The 23,319-nt window shown below is 36.6% G+C and overlaps 2 protein-coding genes across 3 annotated transcripts; both read right to left on the bottom strand.

Annotated features, from left to right (window-relative positions):
* Nucleotides 1-1,424: 1,424 nt before the first annotated feature.
* LOC145575156 (uncharacterized) lies at nucleotides 1,425-2,502 on the bottom strand. Its single transcript, XM_081633064.1, has 2 exons — nucleotides 2,002-2,502; nucleotides 1,425-1,892 (listed from the first exon to the last, which is right to left on the bottom strand). The coding sequence occupies exons 1-2, from the start codon at nucleotides 2,500-2,502 to the stop codon at nucleotides 1,425-1,427; spliced, it is 969 nt and encodes a 322-aa protein (XP_081489190.1).
* A 2,242-nt stretch (nucleotides 2,503-4,744) lies between these two features.
* LOC145574516 (cysteine-tryptophan domain-containing zinc finger protein 7-like) lies at nucleotides 4,745-21,577 on the bottom strand. Of its 2 annotated transcripts, none has more exons than XM_081632327.1 (14): nucleotides 20,502-21,577; nucleotides 17,738-17,810; nucleotides 17,532-17,653; nucleotides 17,058-17,444; nucleotides 15,253-16,967; nucleotides 14,237-14,601; nucleotides 11,948-13,320; nucleotides 11,700-11,854; nucleotides 7,688-7,848; nucleotides 7,331-7,479; nucleotides 6,595-6,861; nucleotides 6,334-6,470; nucleotides 6,072-6,206; nucleotides 4,745-5,240 (listed from the first exon to the last, which is right to left on the bottom strand). In XM_081632327.1, the coding sequence occupies exons 1-11, from the start codon at nucleotides 20,598-20,600 to the stop codon at nucleotides 6,667-6,669; spliced, it is 4,794 nt and encodes a 1,597-aa protein (XP_081488453.1). In that variant the 5' UTR covers nucleotides 20,601-21,577; the 3' UTR covers nucleotides 4,745-5,240; nucleotides 6,072-6,206; nucleotides 6,334-6,470; nucleotides 6,595-6,666. The 2 variants fall into 2 exon arrangements, with proteins under 2 accessions (XP_081488453.1, XP_081488452.1); XM_081632326.1 differs by having other exon boundaries at nucleotides 4,746-5,240; nucleotides 6,557-6,861.
* Nucleotides 21,578-23,319: the final 1,742 nt, after the last annotated feature.

Here is a 23,319-nt window from a genome sequence, read left to right as displayed (position 1 = left end):
CGCTGAAAAATACAGTCTTTCTAGAGAGCAATCTAACGATCATTGTAGCCGTGAGAAGGAGCCTCTAACTTAATCATGGATTAAAGGGCTAAAACAAATTAAACAATGATAAATAGATATTTTGCTTGATTAAAATTCACTTAGCTAATGATTGAATATGTTATAACTACAATACTTTAAATAGACTTGGGTCTTGTTCATTTCACCTTATTTTTGCTGAACAGAAATTATTTTATTGAACTGAAATTACTTATACATATTCTCTATAATATTTTTTTTTTCTTTGAAGTTATTGATTTTTACTCAACTGAGCTTATTTTATTGGATTGAAATTATTTGTTTTTGAAAGAAATAATGGATTGAAATTATTTTTACTAATTCTTTCAAAAATAAAAATAAAAATATTTTACTAAATATTATTTTTCTATGGTGAAGTAAACAGGACCTTATACGGGAGTACACTATATAGATTCAAATAAAGTTTGCCTAAAATCTCTATTACTGTTAAATACAAAGGGTGAGCATAACTGGGTGCCCTATTAATATTCCTAAAATCGAAATTTGAATCTGTTGCAACAGGTTCCTCAAAATGGGAACCAGAACAGGTTTTATGTTAAATGTGAACTGGAATCCATACTTATCTTTTAAAATACTTCGTATTTTTTTGCAAAATTATTTCAAAAAAATTCTGATGGTTACAAATTTAGAATTCTTAAACTTGCAAATACAACAAACCAAAAAAAATTGTTTAAAAAATTTATTACATAATATTTATACCTGTTATTTACATTTTTATTTTTTAAAAAAAGTTGGGCTTGAATTCATGTATAATTTGGGTTTAAATGACACGTTTGTCGGGTTACAAGGTACCATAAAAGAAACTGAGAACTTGAACCAAAACTTGTTGCAATATTAGGTAGAAAGTGCTCACCTTATAGCTAACCAATGTTTTTTTTTTTTTTTTTTTTTTTTTTTTGAAACCAAGCTGCGAATTTCATTAAATAAGATCGATTTCCGCCAAAGTTGTTAGGCTTTTGAGGGAAAGGACCAAGACAAACAAATTCAGTACAACCTCTAGTATCCCATCTTGAAACATTATGTGCTAGAGTATTACCCGCACACTTGACAAGAGGAAAATAAAACTCACTAAAACACAAAGCTAAGCGACTAATATCATCATAAAACATGAAAATAAACAGGGGAGAAGCCCATAGCTTTATTCATGACGGCTCTCACCACATTGCTCGAATCAATCTTAAGGTGAACTCTTTCATATCCCAGTCTTCTTGCTAGCACCAACCCGAAGAAACAAGCAGCAGCTTTAGCTAACTCCACACCCCAACTAGCAGATTCCTGTCGTACAGCAGCCGCCAAAACAGTCCCCTAGTCATCCTAATCACTACTCCCAGCCCGGTTTTTGCACCCTAATGAGCATCGGAATTAATCTTAACCCTTCCTTGATTCGGACATCTCCAAGAACTAGCTGATGTGCTGCCTGGTATGACAGCTCTGGTCAAGACCATGCCCGCATATTCATTGCATTCACGAACCAGGTTTACCCATCCCTTAGCAATTTCCACCGCATTAAAAGAAGCCTGCTCAAAAATTACTTTGTTCATACAGTGCCACGAGGCCCACGCTAAGGCAGCGATAGTCACCAGCTCTCCTCTGGAGGTATTCTTAGACAGCCATAAGAATCTCTCCAAAAAGCTCAACGTGGGAGCCTGTTGAATCAGAGACACGTAAGAGCTGGCAACCCAAATTTCTTTAGCAGTTGTACACTCAAAAGTAGAGTTTATAATGGATTCCTCTAGGCAATCACAAATTGAGCACGACATATCAGTAACAATGTGGCGGTAAAAAAGACGCTCTTTTACAGCCAGAAATCCCTTCTATACCTCACTCATATCCGGGCAATCACAAATTGAGCACGACAGATCAGCTCTCCATAGAAAATGTTCGAGCTTTGGGACCCACCAAGGACCAAATTAGCTTCTATACCTCACCCATATCCACTATATCAGATGAGCTATGTGCCTTCTTGCATAACCAATACCCTGATTTAACATTGTAGGCGCCATCTTTAGACGGCCACCAATACATTATATCAGGTGGGCAATTGGGGGATAAGGGGATTGAGAGGATCATATGCTTCTCTTCCACATTAAAATTGCTGGCAATAGTATAAACATCCCACGAGTTGTTTTGGTGATCTATCAGTTCGCAAACTCGCATCTCCATGTTACTTGTAGCCATTGGAATAGGCACAAGCGAAGATGTATTGCCCGGCAACCACACGTCTCTGCACACGTTAATTTTGCACCCATTTCCAACTCTCCATTTAAGACCTTTAAGAAGCAACTCCTTTGCACTCCACATACTCCTCCAAGCATAGCTCAAGTCATATCCTAGGCTTGCCTCAAGTACATCACACTTTTTGAAATATTTAGCTTTTAAAATTGAGTGAATAATAGTACCCAGATTGTGGTGAAGCCGCCACATTTGTTTGGCAAGTAGGGCTTTGTTGAAACACTTGAGATCACAATATCCTAATCCACCGAGAGCTTTTGGTCGACACAAGAGATCCCACCTTTGCTAGTGCATCTTACTTGTAGACTCCGTTGACCCCTACCAAAATCGTGCAAGCGTAGCATGTATTTCATCAACAAGGCCCTCGCGAAGCTTAAAAATTCTCATCATATACGTCCGGATAGCTTGAGTCACAGCTTTAATGAGATCTTCCTTACCTGGTCTAGATAAGAGCTTTTCCTTCCACCCCTGCAACTTTTTCCTTAATCTTTTCTTTAACCCTGTAAAAATCGCTTTCTTCAATCTCCCAATAATGGTCAGCAAATCAAGATACTTCTCATGTCTTTCAACTTCCCGAACACCCAGAATATCTATGATCTTTTGCCTTCGGCTTGTGCACACTTTTTTGCTAAATCAGACTTCTGTTTTGCTCAGATTGACGTCCTTACCCGATGCTTTCTCGTATTTGCTGATAATATTAGCAATAATTGAGCATTTTTGCAAAGTAGCCCTAGCAAAAAGTATACTATCATCAACAAAAAATAAATGAGACACCCCGGGAGCATTTCTGTAGATTCTAGCCCCATGAATGAGGTTATCATTTGCCGCCTTAGTAATCAGACTCGAAAAAGCATCCACACACAAAAGAAATAAGTACACCTGAGATACTACCACTGATCTTGAAGGCAAAGGAAACATTATTGATACAATACATTATCCGATGAATCCAACTTGCCGAAAACTCCAGCTTTATTATCACTTGTTCCAAAAACATCCATTCCACCCGGTCATACGCCTTGCTCATATCCAGTATCAAAGCAATGTTGCCCTCCTTCCCTTCCCCGCCACGTTTCATTGAATGAAAGATCTCAAATGCTACAATAGTATTGTCAGTAATGAGTCTTTGCGGGACAAAGACACTCTGATTTGGGGAAATAATATCCCCCCAAAAAATATTTAATTTATTTGCCAGGACCTTTGAGACAATTTTATGTTTAGTTGATATTTCCTTTAATATCTAGTTTGTGATTTGCTGTTGTAAAAAATAAATAAATAAATAATAAAAAAAAGAGGAGATTGTTCGGGTTCTTATTTTACTATTAAACTAGATTAACTCCCGTGCGATGCACGGATATAATAAAAGAATTTATAATTGTGTAAACTTCAAATACATATCAGTCAAAATATGTAAAATCTTTGTATTACATTCGATATTATTAACATAAACCAAACTATAAAAATTAAAATAATATAAACAAAAGAAAATTCATGTCTACAATAAAATTTTGCAAACTTTGTAATTAGATGGAGTAATCACATATATAAAAGGTTGATATTTGTTTTCCTTAAGATTTTTAAAAGAAAAAGTATTAAAAACTAAAAAGTTTAATGTACTGTATTAAACTACTTTAGATTATTTTTTTTATATAAAAAAAACCTAAAACGAAAAAAAAGTTTAGGCGGGAAAAAAAATGAATGAGAAGCTGACACGTGCACAATTTTAAAAAAATAATGATGTCAGCGGTTGTTACTTTAATAATATTTATTTATAAATTCTGATTCTGATTCCAAGTACCCTAATCTTTCACTCACCCCTAATATTTATCAATTAATGTCATTTTCCAATTTATACCTATACATATATATATATATTTATTTATACTTCGTATATATCTAAATGTATATCGATCTACAGCATATACAAGTGAATTTAAAAACAAGTAATAAGATGAAATTTTTACAACGACAACTAACTGAACTAAGTGGTAATATAACAAAACATAATGTCACATAAACAAAGCTTAGATATATTTTTTAAGAATAAAAATGTTACTTTGTATTAGAATTTTATTTTATTTTCAATAAGCTTATAATATTTCATTAATATCACTAATTATTACTTTTTCTTTATAAAAAAAAAAAATAATAATTGTAACTTTCAATAAATATTGGAGGGTTAATGGTCATGGCACCTCATTGTGGATTGTAACCTATCTAAACTCACAATTTTATATTTGGTTCTTTATTACTTTTTGTGTATCTTTTGGGTAAATTCAGGTTGATCTCAGAGATAAATGAGGTGAATAAATCTCCTCTAACAATTTATTCATTTTCTTTTATTTTTTAAATGATAAAAGTAAAATAATAAAGTGGCACAGATTTCAACACATAAAGTTGTGATAGGAGATAAATTAGATTGTTGATCTCTGAGATCAACTGGGGCTCCCTAGTATCTTTTTTATGGAAAAGAAAACGTCAGTCTATTTTTTTAATTTATTTTTTCATCACAAAAAATTAAAAGAGTGTAGAGACAATTTCTATTCCAAGACTTATTAAATAATTACACTCCAAGTGGGGGAGGGGGGCAATTTGGAATTTGTGTAATCATCCCAAAGCCTTTGACAAATAGTTTTGCCCCAAAACACTGAACTAAAAAAACCCTCTTTTCCTCTAGTAATTTCTCTCTACAAGATAAAAGAAATATATATATATATGTAATTTCAAGAACACCAACCAAATAAGATATGTGCATCTAAGTCTACCAAAAAGAACTTAAGAAAAAAGAAGAAAGAAATCCCTTTATGTACTTGTATCAATATATGGGAAAAATGGCTATGAAAAAAAAAAAAAATCACTCCAGAGGTACTCATCTTCTATTATTCAAAATTGCCGCCATTAATCAATTCAGCTTCAGCACCAAGTGATCAAACCTGCAACAGAACATTGATCAACAGAGTAAGTGTTATTTAAGATGGTAACCTAACACATCATTTCTGAATCAAATAAAGGAATTGGAAAAATTGTCAGGAACTACACGCTTAATAGGGGTATTTGTGAACAACTACTCGCATTGGAAAAATTGTCAGGAACTACACGCTTAATAGGGTTTGTGAACAACTACTCACTGAAAAATTTTATAATAAAAACTACCCTTAAATTTAAAAACTTAGAGTAGCACTACCCATTTCAACTTTCCGGCAACAAACTCCGGTGTGTGGGTCCCACTTGTTCAATTCCCTCCAAAGACACAACGCAATGACAAATTCGACCTTAATTCGTAACCCTAAAATAATCAATTTGAATTAAAAACAACAAATTCAACCAATTTCAAATTATACCCAATTTCTATGAAGCCTTATTTTGCTAATCGTTGCACCCTAACATCCAAATTTATAATTAATGGAATAAAAGAGAAGAATTACCTATGAATTGCAAACCCAACTTGAATTCACTTCTTCAATTAGGGATTTTCAGAGAAAAATTGAACAAGTGGGGCCAACTCGTCGGAGTTTGAAGCCGGAAAGTTGAAATGGGTAGTGCTACTCTAAGTTTTTAAATTTAGGGGTAGTTTTTTTGATAAATTTTTTTAGCGAGTAGTTGTTCACAGTTACCCTTATTAAGCATGTAGTTTTTGACAATTTTTCCCAAAGAAATTTGTAAATTTTGCAGTAAACGGCAACAAATTCCCTAAACAATCAAACTGGGTTACAAACACTACTGACATATCATCCCATAAAAAGTTTTACAGGGAAAATATATACCTGCCGGTTCTCTCAACCGAGTGCTGGTAGCAAGGCAGCATGAATACCCCCAAAGAGAAATGTTAACTGCTTTCCTTGAGTAAATAATTTTTTACTGTATATTTACAAAAAACGAACATCCCCCATGCTCCTCAACTGATGATATAGAACAAAAGAGAAAATAATAAGATATAACAATAAGATGATTAAAAAATTAACAATAAAATGATTAAAAAATATAAGGCACCACAATACGTTGTTAATTTGAAAATGCTCTACATACCTTGGTTGTTTCTGGGGATATGCAATTAATCTCGGTCAAATAATCCTTTCACAATTACCCATTTTATCTTCTGTACATGTTTTGGTTTAAATCCTATACATGCTTTGAAGCCAACTGAGTGACTTTACATCATACACCTGTCAGAAGAGATAACTCATAAGCCCATTTGACAAACTTATCACCTGCTATCAAGGCTCGATGCATTTAAGGAAAAAAGACGTACCAAAAAAAAGGTATTTGGGATCTGAAATATATACGCACCAGAAATAGCTCCCCTTAGAAAAACTCAGCTTCACTTCACTGATGAATGGAACTGCGAATTCATGTGCAACATTAAGACTTGATAGACTCCATTGCTTGGCGCACCAGATGTAAAAGACCATCTACATCATGGAAGCTGAAATCCAGAACACTTTTAATGGAATTTATGCCATGCTCATTTCCTGACTGTGTAAAGATTGGCTTCGCGGCTGCAAAAGCACTTTGTGACCTTCTGGATGCCTCCATTGCAAGATTTACATCATGCGTCTGCAATCAAGCAAGAGCCTATTAGACTCAAGATAAAGTTGAGCAATTGAATGAAACATACATAAATTCTCAGGACAATCACGATTTTGTTGGGCAGACCTCAAGATCATAATACAAGGATCCACTATCAATTACTGTATTCTGGTTATAATATAGTACCAAAGAAACCAATTTATCCTCCCATAAGTGGAGAAGAGACAAGAGGGGTGGAGAAGAATTCCATGATCATAACAGCAATAAACAAAAATTGTTTATATACACACTGATCAAGTTCTCCTCCACTTAAGAAAAGACCCCCAATTTTCCCCTTAGTTCAGAAAATACCTCCGTTCTATTCATATTTTTAGCATAAAAGCATATTATATAGGGCAAAGCTGAAGATGGTAGTTCATATGGAAATGAATATTATGTGGAATGTACACTATGCACAGTTTGCAGGCAGTGGCTGTCTCAGATATGGCACACATACAAAGTCAAGCAGCCGCATGAAGTTTGGCCTGTTTCCAGCAGAGACAACATGACTTCGATGATCCATTGCAGAATGTCCATCCTTGACTGTATCTACGGCAGCTTGATTTAAATTATCAATATCCGAGGCAGATGATGATGGAGACTCCACTGTGAATAAAACAAGAGATACTTAACATTAGCAAGCTGAACAAAATCCAAAATAAATTTAGATACTAATCCCACTAAGAGTAGGAAGCCCCGTGCAAAAGAAAAGCAATATATATATATATATATATATATATATATATATATATATATATATAGCAGTCTACATCAAGCACAGACCAAAGAATTTAGAATCTACCAGTCTCATTACCTTGAGGAGCAGCTCTTACAGCCATTTGCAGCTCCTGACGATCCCTGCTTGCAGCAAAATCATTACTATATACCACTCTCATATAGGCTACCTCCATACATTTGTAGGCCAAAGCAGCAGAGGCCATGTCATTGCATCGTTCGTATTCAAGGGCACAATATCTGCAAATCACAATGAATAAAACTATTTATCAGAAACATCCAAAATCAGGCAGATAACTCCGCCAGTGGGTTTCCCGCTGCCAGTCCCAAGCCTGGATAAAGGAGGAGGGTTACGGTAGGCCAGTGACAGCCAGTATAAAACTTCGTCACATCCCATGACATGAGCCAAACAGATATTTTCGTGGGGGCGTTCCCTACTCAGCGACGCGCTGCACTTCCTAGACCCGGGTGTAGTGATAAGTATGCAAGGGTTGCTAGGTCGTCGCCCAGAAGCGACGCGCCACATTGCCCGAGTGTGGTGTCAAATGAGCAAGGGCGTGCCATTGGGGCGTTCCCTACTGAGCGACGCGCTGCACTTCCCAGACCCGGGTGCAGTGATAAGTATGTAAGGGTTGCTAGGTCGTCGCCCAGAAGCGACGCGCCATATTGCCCAATTGTGGTGTCAAATAATCAAGGGCTTGGAGTTGGGATCAGGAGGGAGCGTGGGAGAAAAGAATTTAGTTTGCGGATTGGTTCTTGGAATGTGGGGTCTCTTACGGGAAAATCAGCAGAATTGGTAGAAGTAATGAAAAGACGACGCGTGAACATCATGTGCCTCCAAGAGACAAGATGGACAGGAGAAGGAGCTCGAGGCTTGGTTTTGGGGTATAAGGTATGGTATGTTGGGCAAGAAACGAGCCACAGAACAAGGAATGGTGGAGCTAGGAACGGAGTTGGTGTGGTTCTCGATGAGAGGTTGGCAAAAGAGGTGATCGAGGTCTATCGGAAGAACGATAGGTTGATAAGGCTGAAGTTGCTATGTGGCAAGGAGATTGTGAATGTTATCAGTGCTTATGCTCCCCAAGTGGGTTTAGATGCAGTGGGTTTAGATGCAGAAGAGAAACGACAATTTTGGGAGGACCTAGACGAGGTGGTGCAGGGTGTCCACCACTCAGAGAAGTTATATATTGGAGGGGATCTAAATGGGCACGTTGGGGCGAGCCGAGATGGCTATGAGAGTGTCCATGGAGGCTTTGGGTATGGGCAGAGGGACGCCGGTGGTGAAGCTATTATGGATTTTGCCCAATCATATGATTTAATTTTGGCTAATACTTGGTTTAAGAAGAGGGATTCACACTTGATAACTTTTCGGAATGGAGCAAATGCAACTCAAATAGACTTCCTGCTCACAAGGAGCATAGATAGACAAAGTTGCATAAACTGTAAGGTTATCCCAGGGGAGAGTGTGGTCACCCAACACCGGCTATTGGTAATGACTATTCGTCTGAAAGAGAAGGCGAAGAAAAAAGTTAGACAAGAAGAACCAAGGATAAGATGGTGGACCCTAAGGGATGCAAAAGCTAAGGTTTTTACAGAAAAGGTAATTGAAGAAGCGGATTGGGATGGAGAGGTGGATCCGGACAAGACTTGGTTACGAATGAAGAACTGTTTCCTAAGAGTGGCCAAAGAGGTCTTAGGGGAAGTAAGGGGAAGAACTTCGGTACAGAGAGATACTTCGTGGTGGAATGAAGAGGTGAAAGCAGTAATTAAGCAAAAAAGGGAATGCTATCAAGCCTTAGGAAAATGTAGGAGTGATGAAACCTTTGCAGCGTATAAGGAGGCTAAGAGTAAGGCAAAGGCAGCTGTTCGCCAAGCAAAAGAAAAGGCATATCAGGAGGTTTATGAAAAGCTTGATTTCAAGGAGGGAGAAAGGATCATTTATAAGATGGCAAAGAGAAGACAAGAGGCAAGGAAGGATATTGGCATGGTGAAGTGTGTCAAAGATAAGAACCAAATGGTCCTAGTGCAAGAGGAGGGCATCAAGGACAGGTGGAAGGGGTACTTCGATGAATTATTTAATGGAAGTAATGGAGTTGTGATAGGAGATACCTCTATGAGTGATGAAGAAATCAACATGGAGTATGTGCGAAGGATTAGGAGAGTAGAGGTGGAGATTGCACTGAGGAAGATGAAACCTAAGAAGGCGGTTGGCCCTGATGGGGTACCGATAGAGGTGTGGAGGTGTTTGGGTAAGATTGGTATTGATTGGTTAACAAACCTTTTCAACAAGATATGGACGGCTACAAGGATCCCACAAGATTGGAGGAAGAGCACCTTGGTCCCGGTTTATAAAAACAAAGGAGACGCTCAAGATTGTTCTAACTATCGAGGAATTAAGCTTATGAGCCATACTATGAAGTTGTGGGAAAGGGTGATTGAACAAAGGTTGAGGGCATGCACAAGCATTTCAGATAACCAATTTGGTTTTATGCCTGGGAGATCTACTATGGAGGCAATCCATTTGATAAGACAAATGATGGAGTTTTATAGGGTAAAGAAGAAAGATCTTCATATGGTCTTTATTGATTTAGAGAAGGCATATGACAAGGTGCCAAGAGAGATACTTTGGTGGGCAATGTTGAAGAAAGGTATCCCACGAAGGTATGTAGACCTAGTTAAGGATATGTATCGGGATGTGTCAACAAATGTGAGGACATGCGGAGGGTTGACAAAAGATTTCCCTATTACAATCGGATTGCATCAAGGGTCTGCATTAAGCCCTTTTCTTTTTGCAACGGTTCTAGATGAATTAACTAGACCAATTCAAGATGAGGTTCCATGGTGTATGCTGTTCGCAGATGATATCGTTTTGGTGGATGAGACTAAGGATGGGGTTAATGTCAAGTTGGAGCAATGGAGGCAAAGGTTGGAATCTAGAGGGTTTAAGCTAAGTCGGAGTAAGACTGAATATTTGGTATGTCGTTTTGGCACTCAGAGGGGGACAAGCAATGAAGTGGTGAGTTTGGATGGAAAGGATTTGACCATGAGTGAATGTTTTAAGTACCTAGGGTCGATCATCCAGAAGAATGGTGACATTGATCAAGACGTGACCCACAGGATTAAGTCAGGGTGGCTTAAATGGAGAGCGGCCACGGGAGTGTTATGCGACCGCAGCATTCCCTTAAAGTTGATGGGAAAATTCTACAGGACTGCCATAAGACCAGTGTTGCTCTATGGTACAGAATGTTGGGCTTCTAAGAAAGAGCATATTAAAAAGATGGAGGTTACGGAAATGCGCATGTTAAGGTGGATGTGTGGAAACACTTTAAGAGATAGAATCAGAAATGAGGTTATTCGCAAGAAAGTAGGTGTGGCGGGCATTGTAGATAAATTAAGGGAAAATCGTCTGCGTTGGTTTGGACATGTAAGACGGAGACCCGAGGGTGCACCGGTGCGAAGAGTGGAAGAGTGGGACCATGGAGGGATTAAACGAGGAAGAGGGAGACCAAAGATGACTTGGTTGGAAGGAGTGAGGAAGGATATGAAGTGCATGGATTTACGTGAGGATGAAGTTTTGGATCGTAAGGGATGGAGGAGAAAGATTTATGTTGATGACTACACGGAATAATCAAATTTGGTTCATGTTAGCCGACCCCACTTTTGGGATTAAGGCTTTGATTGATTGATTGATCCAAAATCAGGCAGATGTGACTAGTTGTACGAAAATCTGCCTATCTATGATTTCCAGTTAAGAACAAATACTAGTACATGTATTATATGCCACATAGTCACTAGACTCACAAACAAATGTAAAATGGTGCATTAAAGAGAGTTAAGACAAGTAGACAACTCAACTTAAAGGGATTTTTTTTCAGTCACTTGAACATTGACAGGAAATGCGATGTAGCCTAAACTATCATATACAAAAAAAGAACTAGATCAAGTACAAACATCCAATTAAACCCTCCGGGTCTGAACAGTCTATTCAGCAAGAGAGAGACGCAGCTTGCTTTGTCGTGCTCAAATCAATTGAATCTCAAACTATAATAAGAAAAAGGGAGCAGTGAAAATTCGCACAAAAGTAAACATACTCGCATAACTTCGCAGTGCTGGTATACACATCATTTGGTGACATCTCCCCACTTCTACTTTGATTGTTGCCAGGTTCTAACAAAGATGCTCCATGAAGAAACTTTAGTGCTGCCTGAAAGAAGATGCCAGTACTTTCTAGACCTGACCCAGCAACCTTAATGCAAACCGAACAATAGTGAGAAAAATTGTTAACTAATGCAGGTTTAAGATTTAAACAAACCATACATAGTGGGAATAGACAACACACCTTCATGCGATTAGCAGAATGTTTAAGATCAGTTGCCTCTCTCAACGCAGATTTAGCAGCCCGATGGAAGTTATCTTTGTTTCTAGAACTTGAAGCCTCAACGTCATTGGGCACTTGCCCAGTATGCTGTGTTTGTCTCGAACTAACACGACCAGCCGGAACCTGCCTGAAGGGAATTCCATTAACATCTTCATCTCTCCCACCATTAGATCCACTACCTCCAATTTCATGAGCACTATGCAAATTATATGATACTTCCTTTTCCCTATCAATCTTGGAAATATGCGACTTTCCTTTCACAGAATTAGTTCCATCAAAATGCAACTTATTTGGGGATTTTATTATCTGACTTTCAGCAACCAAATTCTGTTGTGAAGTCGATGTTCCCTCATATGTGATGTCCGCTTTACCACCTCTATCCTTGTAATCTTCAATTTTAGGTTGGGTATCTATTGCATGGGAATATCTCCCAGATGAAACTTTCTTACCAAATTGATCCTCATTAATTGCATCAGACAAGACACCAGAATTTCTAGAGAGGTTAGATCTTCTATCTCTATAACCGTCGTTATGAGGTGCAAACTCATTTGCAGCACTTTCTGCTCCAGCTTTCGGCCGCTGATCGCTATATAACAAAGATTTCTTATTTGTCCCTTTATCAGGATCAGTCCTAGAAACCTTTTTTGGAGAGGATAAAATTGACCCAACAGGAGAAGATTTCACTTCACGCACTTTTGATTTAACTTTGCGAGAAATCTTTGAAGAGCTAGAGGTGGTTGCATTGTCTGATAAACCTAAATCAAGAGCCATTTCAGAAGATGTTCTACCTGCTGGAGTCTTTCGAGAAACCCTGTCCATATGATATTGCTCTGAAGGAATGCCATCCGACATACCTCCCTTGCGTCGCCCACTATCACCAGAACCACCAAGATTAGGTTTAGCATCAAGAGTCAAAAACCTCTCTTTTCCCTTGTCTGCACTACTCTCCATTGCCTGAAAGTTTGAAGATTTTGTCTTCTTCTCTTTCCTGTGTGCAGAAACACTATTCTTCCCGGTCTCCCAATTACTCACTAAGTGTTCTCCATTGCCTGAGGGCGCTACTGAAAGATTAACACGTTGCTGTTTGTCCTTCAATTTTCTCTTTGTCCCAGACACATTATATATCTCATTATCCTTGGAAGTTATATCATATCGAGCCCTGTCTTTAGCTTTCACAGGATAATCTTTTGAGCTTCCCTTCACAAAATCCTGTGGAACACTAGGATCAAACTCTTCCATAGGTTGCTGATGCACTCTCTTGATTTTCTTAGAAGCTCCATATGCCTCAACATCTGCTACCCTCTTCTTAACAATATTTGATGGCTTGCCATCACCTGTGGATGTACATTAAATATTTAAATAAAACTGTATATACGTAAGAAATATCACATCTGAGAACCAAGCAGAAATCCTCTTAACAATTGCATACCTGCAACACGAAGGAGAAAAGGCACAAATACAAATCTAGCAAACCACATTTAAGTTTGCTTCCGTAGTAAGGAATTAAAAGGGAAGTTCATATACCAACAGCAACAAAACAGAACACAATTCATTTCAAATACACGCGACATAAAATTCGTTAAAATAGGAATACATTGAGGTTCAACTGAGAGAAAATCTTTCATAATCCAGCAATTTAGCTTTCTAACTCACTGGTAGTCAAATAGTAGTTGGGCCAACTGCGACCTGCTAAACATCTTGGCTTTTTTTTTTTTTTTTTTCACATTTAGTAAGTAAGAAAATGAAATTGATACACTGATTGACGTTTGGTAATAACAATCAGTCCACTTCTTTAAGTTTGTGGGTCTGTGTGTTGTGGGGGGGGGGGGGGGGGGGAAGGGGGTGCAACATTAACATGAAAATTGAAATTCCAACAAATATTAATAATCCACAGACAGAAGTTGCAGAAGAGCACAGATTAGGAACGATGCTATGACACTTGATTAGTGGCAAGTAATACGATCTTTAAAGAGTAGAGAAGAGACAATTTTAAAGAAGAGCAACAAAAAAGTCTCCTTCAGCTGAAAATACATACAAAATCTCAGAATTGTATTCATTTAAGAAGATAGTCAGTGAAATGAGTTGTCAATGGTTCTCTAAAACATGGCTTCCACACAAGGCATTTCTACTTCACATTATTTTGGGCATTCAGTAAGGCTTTAAGGTGAAGACACAATAGGCCAGAGTTCTTCCATCTGCCAACAGCTAGGACTAACAAATGAGTTTAAATAAGAATGATTGAATGCTTACCACTCTTCTGAACAGGATCCAACTCCCGAGGATGTTTTTTAAGATTCTTCATATTCCTTATTTCACCCGAGCGCTGCTGATCCTTCTTGACAGGATGATGCAAGTCTTGAACACCACTTTGTCGTGCTGCCTCTATTTCTGTTTTTACCAAATTCTTCTTTTTGCTTCCACTGGGAAAAATATCAAAACTAGGAGCTTGACTGGCAAGAACAACATTGGGGGCACTGGCTGTTACGGATGCATTTGCATCTACATAAGGTGGCTGATTATTCTGAATCATAGAAGCAGGATCCAGGGGTATATACGATGCGTACAGAGCATTAGTTGTCTCATCCTCAGTGAAACTGCACTTGTTCATCCCAGGCCTAGAAAACAGTAATATGCCATGTAAAGATCAGCCAGAGATACGTGAGGGGAATATTAAGCTTAAAGATAACTAGTCAATCTAAGAAAATTTTAACACTTCAAAAGTTTAAAAAATGTATGTACTTGTATAATGTCTTCAGAACTAAACTGTTAAGTCTAACCAACAGTAGAGGGAAGAGCAAGCACTGGAGGGGAGGGGGTGAGACAGAGAGACGACTCAAGGTACGAACATATTCTGGTCAAGCAATTGGATAGTTTTATAGCTTCCTGTAAGTTTCATCTATTAACTAGAACTTTCTTTGGTTCCTCAAAATTGCAACACTTTGACTTTTGCACTATTCACAAACTAGCTTTAACTCCAAGTGATATATAGAAAACAAATGTCATGAAAGATGTTGATTCATCTCAATGTATAATTTCAATGTATTAAAATTATAAATTACACTAATGCTACATAATTAAAGATATTTTTGGCAAATGTGTCAGTCAAACTAATACAATCTCAATGAAACGGAGAAGTATATCTCTATCCCATACCACATGAAAAGATGTCTAAAAGCATTTAAAAGTTCATCATTGAAGCAGTAACAGTAATTTTATCATAGGAATGAAAGCGATCTGAATATAGCATATTTAAGATGAAAACTTACAGCCAAGTAAGCATGCTACAAGTCCATTTCATATTTTCGAAGGAACCTGCGCTCATGCCTAAAGGAAGAAGCCGCCACTTATGACACTTGTCGCATTCAACCCAATCTTCCAATGTCACTACTGGAGGATTCTCTACTGGCAGCACATCCCCAACAGGAACCTTAACACCATGGAGATCTCCCATATTAGGTCCACCCATAGCAGCAGAACTAGTTTTATTACTGCTAGACTTGTCCTTCAGCTTTGTTGTGGGAGCTTGTGGCCCTTGTTCTGAAATTTCCATCACCAATTCCTTTGAGTTCAGCTCTTTTCCTTTCTTCCTTCGATTTGCCTTACCAACAGCCTCACTATTATTTCTCGTATCCTTACGTAAATCAGTGCCACCCTTTTTACTTTTAAAAGGACTGTTGATTTTAAAAATGACTGCCTCATTTTTTGATGCTGACGAGCTAATAATTGAGCTTCTTGGTGCCTCAGTGGCAGAGACCCCTTCAATCTGACCATCCTGTAAGTTTTTCTTGACCACAGAAGATGGATGTTCCTTTTCACTAAGCAATCCTTGCTCTGCCAGCAAGTGAGTCATTTCCCTGGAACGTGACTTTTGCTTCAAAGATTCAACCATATTATCGTATTTCATCTCCTGAGAAACATCACTGTACTTACCATTTCCTTCATCTTTCATAGAAAGAAAACATACCTCCTCATCTTTAGGAATCATCTCCACATTTCCATTTTCCTTGCTATACACACCAGCCTCAATAGAGCATACTGAATTTGGAACTTCGTCTTTTACTTTGTCCAATGCCATGCTCTGTTGTTTTAGAAACTTATTCACCTCATTCTCTCTTCGACCTTCATTCCTCTTTTCTGTACTAGATTCACCTTTCGAAATCAATATGACGTTTTTGTCCTTGGGTTGTGCTAAATCAAGCACTTCCTCTTTCACTCGATCCTTCAAAATGTAATTTTGTTTGGAGAGCTTCTTCACCTCATCATCTTTCCATCCAACTTCATCCCTCTTCTCAGTAGTGAATTCATTCCTCTGAACAAAATTTAGATTTTTTTCCTTCTCCATCTCCCCTCTTAAGGTAATAGCATTCACATCATCCTCCATCACTTCATTCATTTGTGCTGAATCAGGTTCCTCTTTTGCCTTAGGCCTAGCTACACGGACCGGTTTCATTGGGTTGCCAATGTCCTCACCCAAACACCCAACTTCAGTTTTCTTATTGAACACAGTAGAACGTTTTGAGCTGATGTTCTTGCTCATCAAAGAATTACGTTCATTCTCTTCAGAATAAGCAGCAACTGCATTAATGGAGGCACTGAAGGCAACCTCTTTGTCTGTTGATGCTCCATTATCATCCCTTCTAGTAGCATTCAAGGTACCAAAATTTGCAGGATATTCACAACTCTCCATCAATTCCACAGGTTTCAGACTAGAATTTTTTTGCTTTGATTTCTTCTCCTCACTTGCTCCCTTGTGCTTTGATTTCTTGACCTTACTTGTGTCCTTCACCTTTGCTTTTCTCTCCTTCCTTGCTTCTTTCTTTCCCTTTGAGATCATGCTTTCATGAGAAACATTGGCAGGATCTACTTCCCCAGTCCCTAGTGAACCAGTATTAAGATTGCTCTCCATACCCCTTAAACTAACAAGGTTATCAGGAAGAGATGAAAGCAGGTCTTTCTTAGGGATAGGTAAAGTCGTCATAATCTGATCCAGAGGAACAATAATAGCTTAGCATGAGCCAAAAAAATTACCCAGTAATTTACACATACAGCATAAAAGCGCATTTAAGCTGACCTGGAGAATGAAGGAAGGAGATTCCAAATTCATTTCTTGCAAGCCAGTTGATATCCTATCATTCTCTGAGGGGCTACCCTCAGGAGAGGAAGAAGGGGACATATCAAGACCTAGGCCACTGTAGATAGCAGATTTGTCCAGAGATGAAATAGTCTCAGATGCCATCTTGACTCGAAACTTCAGGGAGGTATTCTTGGAAACCATTTTCAACGCTTTATTTGTTTGGTTGTTAGAAACGACCTCTCCAGAACTTTGAACTTTGGATTGGTTGTTCATCAAGGAAGTTCCTGATTCAGAAATTGCTTCCTCAGTCTGGTCACCTGAGGAAGGTATAGATCTAATTGGCAGTGACTTCTTAGAAGTAGTTGTTGGGTTTTGATGGAAATGCTGCACCACAAGGAAATATGGAAAAATTTTATAATGAAAGCTAGAATAATAAATGCAAATATAGCATACTGTTCCACATAAATTCACCTCTGACAATATATCTTGGGGAGACTTAGAATTAACATGGTTCTGGCTTCTCTGATTAGGCAAAGTAGGAGGGGAACGTTGTTGCATTGGCAAGAATGATCCATAGCCCCCATATCTTGCACCTATCAAGATTATACAATTGCTATAGAATTACTTGAAAATGTGGACTAGCACAAAGAAAATAATTCCATGGCGTGAAATCTCACCCAGGTTCTCTGCTGAGACCCCACCCATAAACTCTTTCTGGTGATGTCCCAAGATATCTTCGAGCTTCCTGTCCTGCAGATATCCAAGACCACAATATCAAAAATAACTTTCACTTAGATGGTATGGGCCACAGAAAAATGCAGTTAACAAGCAAGCCACACAATATAAAAAAAAAAAAGAAAGAAAAAAAAAATAAAGCATCATGCCAACTCACAAAGAAACCCGGTAATATAGAACTTCAAATCCGCCCAAAACAAAACCTAATATTTCAAACACTAGGTCAAAGGAACCATCCAGATGCAAATCCATGGCAGCACACAAGGTTTTGTATAAAATTAATAAAATTCACATATACAATATTGCAGCTCCTCACATAAACCATTAAAAATTATTATCCTAAAATAAATTCCATACTTCAAGTTGTTTTGACTGGAAAATTTCATTGAAGAATCACAGCCTATACAGACTTCGTTGGGGAGACAAATCATAAAAGGTTTCCTTGCTAGACCTTGCTCATTTTCTCTTTACAAAAATGGTATGTATCTTAAGCTGCTTATCTCCATTAATTGGAACAAAATTACCCAATTACCGTTAATAGCTAGATCTATGGTGAACGAAGAATATGTCTGATTGCAAGAAGAGGCCCTTTACATTTAAAATATTTCAAAGAACCTTGAACGATAAAGAACCCAAAGAGCATCTCTCGCTTTGGATTGATAAAAACAGCTCATTGGCCAGCTAATTCAATGTATACGCTAGCTAAACTCAGTAGCTCAGAGCTGGGCCATTAACTGTGTCTATAGAATAACATGATATTACAAAAAGGCTCTGTAAAGACCAAGAGCATATGTAGTAAACAATCTGGTCCAACGAAAATAGGTGTAAAACTAAGCGTTTCTGAGAGATTTGATGTTAAAACCAATCCTAAGAGCAACCTTAATGTTTACAACTGTATCTCTTGACACTTGTTCCAATATGATAAAGCGTAAATGAGAATTTTCAACAGGTGCTGACCACTGATTTAAAGTAATAAACTACTTATCCCCTGACCATAGAATTCTTCAGTGAGCCTTTGTCTCCACTTCTCCAATGTTCCAGAAATCTAACACCTCAAAGTCACATTTGATTACAGCAGTGATAATTATTATAAGAGTAGGGCATCTCACCCCCTTAGATATTCTGACAGGAGGGGGTAGGGGGGTGGGTGGGGGAGGGGGTTGAAATGCTAAAAAATACAATAGCGCTATGTAAGTATGTATCAGGTTCACTTCTTTTAATGGTATTTCATAATCCTCTTTCTCATTAATTCTTAAGGAATGATAAAAGGTACTAAAAAGGAGGAAAAGGATATGTGTGGACTACATAAAGCCTATAAGATTTGAATATGAATTCACGTAGATAGAAGACAAGAACAAGGTAGGAAGCCATGGTGATCTACGCTGTAAAAAAGCTATTTTCATTTTGCAAAACCCAAAGTTTCCAATTATACACTACACTGTGATATAACCTTTTCCATTCATTATTAAGGAAAGGAATGATAGGAGTTAACGTATTCTATGGATATGATTGTACTGCACAAAGCTAAGATGAGAATATGTACATTGGAAGCAAAAAAGGAACAATAGAAAGGTAGGATGCTTTGGTGACCAAAGCCGTAAACGAGCTATTCTTGTTTTCCAATAGCCGTGAGAAACATTTACAACAAGCATATGAATGTTGATCAAGAAAAAGTGGTAGATTATTTACAGGTTAAAAGACTAGAGCAACTATATACAATAAAGAAGCAGAACCAACATGTTTCTCTCTGAAATAATCAAGTTAGCTAAACCAATACAAAGGAAGGCACATCAAGAATTTAATTCAGATTATAAAGTAGCTTGATTTATACTTCATCACTGATCTAAATTTCACACTCTCGACATTGAAAGTTCAACTCAAACATCAAACTAGACACGTGAGTTACGTACATGCAAATGCACCCTCAAAATCATCCTCAGTGATACGACTAATCCCTTTATTCTATGACATTATCAGAAACCCAACGTAGGTTTCAATCAAAATGCTATGATTAAAATTCCCAGAAAAAAATGTAAGTAAAAAAGAGAGAATTCCAGTGCTAAAAAGAAATGACAATGGCTCAATCATATACAATGACAATGCTAACTTACCAACCAAACCACATTACCAATTGAACGCGTCCCCTAACCCAAACTACAAAGGGAAGTGAAATGTTGAGTTCAATTACTAAAACTGATTGACGCTGCTGGATCAATGCAATATCAACAATGATCATGCAGTCAGACCAGCTATTTTCACATACCAATCAGACCACATTACCAATTGAACATGTCCCCCAACCCAAATTTCAAAGGGAGGAGAAATGTTGAGTTCAATTACTAACACTAATTGACACTGCTAGATCAATGTAATATCAACAATGACAGCATATTGTTCCAACTTCCAGGCACTAGATGAACACGAGACAGGATAATAACAGTCATCAAGATGAATTCCATAAACACCATGTTTTGAATTGTTGATGGAGGATGCCAAGAAACATAAAACCCTTAAGTTTCAAATCACCCATTAACATCACTAGAATGATCATGTCGATAATGTCTCAACTTAACGTCTTAACCTAACCTAACCTACTAATCAGGTATTCTACACAACAGACCTACAAAGTTGAAATCGGATTGAAGAAAAACAAAGAATAATAACCAAATTTTAAGCCGAAAATTTTAGCAATAAGTTTAGGCTTACAATGTAAGAGAAATCTTTGTCAGGATCAATGTTTTCATCATCATCATAATCATCTTGCAACAAATAAGCTTCTCCTTCTTCAAGCTCAATGTCTCTCATCTTCACAAACCCCTCCTCAAGAACAGACAAAAACAGGAGAGAGAAAGAAAGAACACCCAACTCAACCTAATAGCACCTAAAATACCATCTAAATTGAAGCAGCTAAAATTAATTTCAAAACTTCAAAAAAAAAACCTAAAATTAAATTCCCCAGAAAAAGAGAATTGCTTTATTATTCTCAATCAATCCAAAGAGATTTCAGAAACCCACTTCGGAAATCCAAAACCCAGAAAAACCCATGAAGCAAATCCCTCAAAACTACCATTATAAGCCACAATTCCTTCTTCTACCCAGTAAACAAAAAAATATAAAAAACCCTAAAAATGTAACCAACAAGAACAATTAATCAATCAATCAATTCCGAATATATCAAGAAAGCCCAGAAAAGTTAATCAAACCCCTCCAAACCCCAGAAATTTATTGACCCAAAATCATCAACCAAATATATTTCTAATGAAATTTATTAGGAAAAACGAAAATTAAGTGTTTATTCTTAACAAATGCGGCTTTTATTTTACTTTTTTTGGTTTTTTTTTTCCTGTGTTTGTTCTTCTTCTTTCTCCCTCTAAACTTTCTCTCTCCTCTTTCTCTGTCTAGGCTTTTCTGAGTGGTGTTTCAACAGAGCAACAGGAAAAACACAGAAAAAAAAAAATTAAAAACTAAAAACAATATGTATAATAATTAAATAAAAAAATAATTAAAAATTAAGGTATGTTTTTTCTGGGTGGGTAAAAATTAAAAATTATTCCAGAGACAGACGTAAGCCAAAGAGAATTTAATTCTTTAGGAGAATGAATAAGAGGGTAATTTGGTCATTTCATATAGAGTACGTGGACCTACTTAACTATCGACGCCTTTGCCGTTTTGTTGAGGTGTTGTGTTCTGTGATGTGAAGTGACGAAAATACCCTTGGAGAAGATAAGTGTCAAAATTGATTGTCCTTTGAATGTGATGTATCTCTTTCATTTTGTTTGCTCCTCTTTTGTGTTGATGACTAACCCCTATTCTCCTATATATTGTCCTACTTTGGTACTTGTACTTGTAGTTTCTCTTTTTTTTTTTCTTCTTCTTTTCTTTTGTTTGGATTTACCATTTTACTTTTAGGTAGGTGGGTTTTATGTGGTTAGAAAAAAAAATTGAGAAAATTTTGTTGCTATTTAAAAAAAAAATTGAGAAATTTTTGTTGCTTTTTGTTGGGGAAAATTTAGCATAGTTAAGCACTTACAAGCTTACTGTAAATATAAACTCGCTTCCAAAAATGTAAAAGGATCATCATTAAGCAAATAGATAAATGGTAAATGAGATCGATAGCGATGTATTTGCTAGAGCATGTCTACTGTCATACTTAAATGACAATATAACCCTAACCTAGACCTAGTAAACCTCCGGCCATATCAAAATCCAAATAATGTTATTCCCTATATTTTCCGTCTCGTTCGACAAGATTCGTGGTAGTAAGTACATATTAGACTAACGAGTAGTTGTCAATTAATTGTGGATAGATAGAGCTTTAAGGTACTAATTGATAGTAAAAACGTTTGGTAAAAGCAGCAATTGAAATATTAATATTCAATCAAGTTAATTTTCGTACAAGTAAATGTCTTATTTTGTAAATATCTTGTGCATAACTCGAGTACAATTAAATTATAATTAAGTTGTCTCTTTCCTATGGGAACCACAATTGACATTTTCATAATTTTACATTGGTTTATGGAATGAAATAAACATGTGGCATTTCCATTATTACGCCAATAGTACATATCGGTAGAGTTTTGTTAATTTTAACTAGGGATTCACTTCATATGAGTATTATTTTAACACTACAATAGTTGATACATAAAATTAGCATACGTTGTCATCTATATTAATTATTAGCACTTACATATTTTGTTTATTGTGACATATTAACATCTAGCAATATTTTTTACTACGTAGAAGAAACATTTGCAATTATCACCTTTCTTTTAGCATGAGAAAGATAATCTCATTAAATAAAAAAAATTATTTAGGCTTTTTCTCTGATATGTTATGCTAAAATCAATAACTTATTCTTCGTATCTTATTAGAATTAGGCCCTTTTTCTTCACCTTATTTTTGTTAAAGTGAAATTATTTTTACTGAAACAAAATTATATCTGCTATAAATTAATTTTACTGAACTGAAATTAATTTTGCTGAACTGAAATTATTTTTGCTGAACTGAAATTATTTTTACTGATTTTCTGTTATAATTCTTCTTTAAGAAAACTGAATTTTACTGAACTGAACTTATTTTAACTGAACTGAAATTATTTTTACTGAACTGAAATTAATTTTACTGAACTGAACTTATTTTTACTGAACTGAAATTATTTTTACTTAATATTATTTTTTTTAAGGTGAAGAGAACAGAGCCTTATTATTCATTATTGGAAAGTGAAAAAAATAGATAGAGCAAAGACCTTCTCTTTTTGCCAAATCTTTTTTTTTTTTTTTTTTTTTTTTTGTATAAGCTATGTATATGAAAGTTCTTGGAAAATATTAATGGTTAGTAGATAGCTAAGCTCTATCATTGTGTAAAAGGAACTTTTTTTTTTTTTTTTTTTTTATTCAAATGAAGAAAACGATTCCCAAAAAAAAAAAAAAAAAAATGTAGCAAAAAATAAACAAGTTGAATATACTACTATACTAGTAAAGGAACAATATGGATGTATGAATAATTTATTACTCGTACAACTTTA

The sequence above is a fragment of the Chenopodium album genome, chromosome 13 (assembly GCF_948465745.1).
Source record: "Chenopodium album chromosome 13, dcCheAlbu1.1, whole genome shotgun sequence".
Taxonomy (NCBI): domain Eukaryota; kingdom Viridiplantae; phylum Streptophyta; class Magnoliopsida; order Caryophyllales; family Amaranthaceae; genus Chenopodium; species Chenopodium album.
The sequence above is the reverse complement of the archived record's forward strand: the minus strand, read 5'-3'. Positions and strand labels throughout refer to the sequence as shown.

Excerpts from the sequence above, each read along its gene's own strand:
- LOC145575156 (XM_081633064.1), bottom strand. The coding sequence starts at position 2,502 with ATGTGGCGGCTTCACCACAATCTGGGTACTATTATTCACTCAATTTTA. Across the intron at positions 1,893-2,001 it reads ATATAGTGGATATGGGTGAG|AAGGGATTTCTGGCTGTAAA; the intron begins GTATAGAAGCTA and ends AGTGAGGTATAG.
- LOC145574516 (XM_081632327.1), bottom strand. The coding sequence starts at position 20,600 with ATGAGAGACATTGAGCTTGAAGAAGGAGAAGCTTATTTGTTGCAAGAT. Across the intron at positions 17,654-17,737 it reads GGTCTCAGCAGAGAACCTGG|GTGCAAGATATGGGGGCTAT; the intron begins GTGAGATTTCAC and ends TAATCTTGATAG. Across the intron at positions 16,968-17,057 it reads CTCCTTCCTTCATTCTCCAG|ATTATGACGACTTTACCTAT; the intron begins GTCAGCTTAAAT and ends CCTCTGGATCAG.